At 49.9% G+C, this 4,802-nt stretch overlaps 1 protein-coding gene across 1 annotated transcript; it reads left to right on the top strand.

The window, feature by feature from the left end:
- The first annotated feature begins 7 nt into the window (after positions 1-7).
- Positions 8-733, top strand: RAX (retina and anterior neural fold homeobox). Its single transcript, XM_005429990.2, has one exon. The coding sequence runs from the start codon at positions 8-10 to the stop codon at positions 662-664; it is 657 nt and encodes a 218-aa protein (XP_005430047.1). The 3' UTR covers positions 665-733.
- Positions 734-4,802: the final 4,069 nt, after the last annotated feature.

Genomic DNA, 4,802 nt, shown 5'->3' with positions numbered 1-4,802 from the left:
CGGGTGGATGGGAGGGCCAGCTCCACTGCGGGACTGCTTTCCACCGAGCGCAGGGCTGTGGGTCGTGGAAGAACGCCCGAGCCCCCCACATTCCCTTTTGCCCCAGCTCGGCAAGGCTTGTTTCCCTCACTCTGATTTGCATGCACCGCTGCAGCCAGAGGTGAGCCTCTTTCCACTGCCCGGGGCCTGGCTGAAACAGCTCTGCTTGCAGGTTTGGTTTCAGAACAGAAGGGCTAAGTGGAGGCGGCAGGAGAAATTGGAGGTGACCTCAATGAAGCTGCAGGACTCGCCCATCCTCTCATTCAACCGCTCACCGCAGGCAGCGCCCATGGGCCCTCTGAGCAGCAGCCTGCCCCTGGAGACGTGGCTCAGCCCGCCGGTGCCCAGCAGCACGGCCCTGCAGACCCTGCCTGGCTTCGTGGCCTCGCCACAGAGCCTGCCCGGCAGCTACACGCCACCGCCCTTCCTGAACTCTCCGGCAGTGACCCACGCGCTGCAGCCCCTGGGGGCCATGGGGCCACCACCGCCTTATCAGTGTGGGGCCACCTTTGTGGACAAGTTCCCTTTGGATGAGGCAGACCCACGCAACACCAGCATTGCCGCCTTGCGGCTGAAGGCTAAGGAGCACATCCAGTCCATCGGCAAGCCCTGGCAGACAATCTGAACTCCCTCTCAGCGCCTGGGAGAAAGCCATGGGGAAGGCGCATCCCAGAATGTCTGAGGGACACTCTTACCCTGACTTGGCTGCCACGGATGGATGGCCAGGCACAGCAGGGCTGTCCCTTACACTCGCCTTTCCCCTACGCCTTGACTTGCTTTTGTATTTTGTGGTCCTTTTAATTCCCTTTTCCACAACCCCTGAAGAGTTAGGGGCCTGATCATAGCTTAGGAAATACAGTCTCTTTTGCTCTCCCTCCTTGGCTGGATGCTTTAGTTGCAATAAAAGCTGCAGTAGGGCAAAGAGCTATGTAAGGTGGCTGGGAGCTCAGGACTGCTGTACCTGGGGAGGGGGTTCTACTTTTACGCCATTAAATGGTACCATCTGCATGGAGGCTGTGTATCATGTTTCTGAACCCAAATGGGCATCTTGGGCTGGAGCCTCTGCTCCGTGTGATGTACGGAGGGGTGGGAGATGCCTGGCTGTGGGCTCTTCTCTGTCCTCTATCAACAGAACCCTGCCCAAGCTGGCTGTGGCATTGGGCCTGCATCCCCATGATGGAGAATGTGCCCAGATGGGAGTGGGCACAGGGGGGCTTAGGGCCCTTGCAGTCCTTGGGCCAGGCACACTGCTCCCCCCATTGCCCTTGTGGAGCAGTGTCAGGCTCAGGTGGGCTCTGCAGGCCAGAGTCAGTGACAGTCCTTGCCGCTGCAAAGAAGGGGAATGGCAGGCCCCCAGGGTTCCTGCCCCCTGCAGCCCAGCTGCCCACAGGGACAGACAGACGGTCTTGGGTTGGGCACTGACACCCACCTGGGGCCTGGCAGGCTCATCCTGCCCTCTCTGGCTGCCCAGGACAGCCCCTGGAGGCTGACACAGAGCTGGGCCGTGCCCGCTCCCCTGCCCACCCAGTGCCCATCGCCAGGCTGCCCGAACTAAAACTGCGGCATCTTTACTTTTCATTATCTCCGTTACTGCCTGTAATGGGGCTGAGAAGCTGTAATGAAACACCCCTTCTCCTCTGTTGGGCATGGGGTGCTCTACACACTCAGGAGTTTGTGGCAATTAATGTTTCTCATTAGGGAAGAGAGAAGGATGCACAAGTGCCCTCATTGTGTCCTGGGGATGATTCAATGCAGACTGGGAGACCTCTCCTTTCACCATTTCCCACTCGTTGTGGCCAGACAAAGGCTGGCGTCTAATTATATTTTCACAATCTGTGCATATCTTTTAAGAGTCCCGTCAGAAACAAGTATGTCAGCCTTGTTCAGCCTCACTTCAGAGAGCTTTTTAACCTCAGACAGCAGTTTCTAAACATCCCTTCATAGCTTTCTCCGCAGTAGCCCCCATCTATTGTATGGAGAGCTTCTTTTACAGATAATAGGAATCCCTCTTGTTTTCAAACACGTTTTCCTTCATCCCCAGCCTCCCTGCAGATTCAACCTGCCTCTCTGGACCAGAGCACTCACTGTTCAGGACCCCCAGCTTCCCTCCCCTGAGCTGTGCTGGTCCATGGCATGCAGGGAAGCCAAGTGGTTCCCCCTAAATCTGGGGGGAATGAAGCCCTGCTGGGGGAGACTATCCTGCTGGGCTCTGGACTTGACAGTTCTACTGTGTGTGCATTTGTGGTGGCGCCCACCCTTCCCAGCACACATCTCTTTGCTTCCTTGGCAGAGAGAGGAAGTACTGCCAGGAAAAGAACTGCCATTGCTGTCAGGAACAAGGGAGATATTTTGCTAACTTCTAGTAAAGACACCTGAAGGAGAACAAAAATCGGATTGCTTCAGTTTTTAGGTGGTCCTTTCACAGGTAAGCTTTGCTTGCATCACCAGTTGCAAGAAGATGTAGCATTTTTGGTGGCTGCAAGAGAAGGATTTCTCTTGGTGTGCTTGAGAAGTGCCTGCATAGCCTGGTTTGTGTCAGCGGGAGACACACACTAATGAGTGACGGCACAGGCTCTGCACACTCTTCCTTCTCAGGGTAGGAACAATCTCACTTGTCATTACTTGGCTACAGTCCAGCTGTGGTTCTGAAGCTGGAAACCCTCCTGCAGGTAAGCACATTAAATTGCTGCCCTAAAGTTCTCACCTGTCCTTATTGCTCATAGTTAATAAGCAACTCCCCAAGATTTCAATAGTGCTTTCCCATATTTTGGCACTACTACCCTCCCTTTCTCTTACCTACAGTTCTTCTGTATCCTGTAAAGCCGTTGGAAAGAAGCCCTCTAATTCCTGATCAGCTGTAAGCAGCGCTGATGCTTGGTTACTTGAGATAGTCAAAGACTGGCAGTAGATAGAACCACAACGGCAGGGCAGCAGAAAGAGCAGCTGAAGATACCTACTCACTTTTCATATGGTCGTGATCCAGCACCTGCAAACAAATAAAGATTATGGCGAGATACGGTGGTTGTTCTTTTATTGGCATATTAAACAGATCTTTCTTACACCTTGTACAGGTGAACTTTGTGCAGTCATGTCCCTCAAGGAAAGCTGTGAGTTTATTGCTAAAATGAATATTTTACCAGCTACACAGAAGTGGGCAAAGAAAGAGACAGAGGCATATGCAAACACATCTTTCTTCTAGCCTGTCTAGTTTTCTGTGTTCCTACACTTTCTTTCAAATTGTCCCATTCCATTTTAAAAGTCCATTTGTTCATTTTGTTGTAAATATCTTCTCCTCCTTAATTGGGTGCTGAGTCTAATAATCCTGCCTCGGCTTGTTAACTGTACAATACCAGCCAGAGTTAATGACCCATTAGCGATTAATTCCTTAAACAGCATCTAATTGCTCACTGTAAAACCTTTTCTTAAAACTGGATTAAATCATCTAGATCCTTAACCACTTCTTTACTCTAACTTTGCTAAGGCTATTAGCATGGCCTTCCGAGTGGTCTGTTTCTTCTTTTGCTTAAACTGTATTAGCAAAGTATTTTTAGTGTTCATACTTGACTTCTTTTCAACACCTGAAGTTGGAATAAGGAAGAATAATACAGAAAAAAGGCTGCCAGAGAATGAGTAATTATGAGGAAAATGCCATGATGGAATTTGTTCTCAAGAGTGTATTCTGGTCTCCCTTCCTTCTCTCTATCCCTGCTCAAAATCCTATCAGTATTCAAGAAAACTAGCAGATACCTGAGCTCTTTAATTTTGACTTGAGGTTCAGCTCATTGGCTTCCCGGTGGAGCAGAACTGTCTCTGTGTGCAGGAGGGACCCTCAGTCTCTGCTGGATGGCTTGGAGGCTATCATTCCCTCCGGAGCAGCAGGCTGCCTGTTGTGTGTGCTACTGCCATGGTAGCTCACAGCCCCTGTGACATGAAAACACACGTTGCTCAGCCATAGTTTGAATTTCTGTTACCAGCTGCTGGCGTCGAGGGCAATACTGTTCCCTTCCTCTGCAGAGAGTTGAACGATCTTGTTTCCATCTGCCCTGGCTACATCTGACAGGCATTTCAATTATGGACATTCAGTTTCTTACTATTGCAACATCTCAAGTAGCTGCTCAAAGCTCCTGGTTACATCTTTCCTCATCTCTAGGGACATACTATGAACAGGCATTAATTCGAGTGGGTTCCCTTTAGCTACAGTGTTTTAGCTTCTCTCTTCTATGCAGTCAGCCGTCCTCCTTTGGCGCTGCTATAAACCTTGGGACTCCCTTCAGTAGTTTGTCAGCCACAGTGTACCCACCCGCAAAATGCTAGCACTGGAGAAAATAGTGGAACAAAACAAAAACAAAAAAACCCAAACAAACAATGAAACAAAAACCCCCAAACAAACAAAAACCCCAAACCCCCAAACAAGCAACACCTCCCACAAAACAAAAACAAACAAAACTAAACCAAACAAAAAACCAACCAACCAAACAAAAAAATCCCACCAAAAAAAAACCCAACAAAACTCACACCAACAAAAAACCCCAAACAAACAAACAAAAAAAAAGTGAAACCAAAAGCTCGTTAGACCAGGACGCTGACATTACCAGTCTCTCTAGTAGAATTAATACTGTACTGTGTCTCCTCTCTGAGCATCTGTGTTCTGCCAAGGCATTATGTCAAAACTGGCTGACATTTGGCAGTCATCCCTGTGTCATATGACACTTCTGCCCCATAAAGATTGGGATTGCGGAGCCGGGCACTGTGGTGCGACTAAG

This window comes from Geospiza fortis, unplaced genomic scaffold, assembly GCF_000277835.1.
Source record: "Geospiza fortis unplaced genomic scaffold, GeoFor_1.0 scaffold143, whole genome shotgun sequence".
Classification (NCBI taxonomy): Eukaryota; Metazoa; Chordata; class Aves; order Passeriformes; family Thraupidae; genus Geospiza; species Geospiza fortis.
Note: the sequence above shows the minus strand (reverse complement) of the source record. Positions and strands in the feature narration are given on the sequence as shown.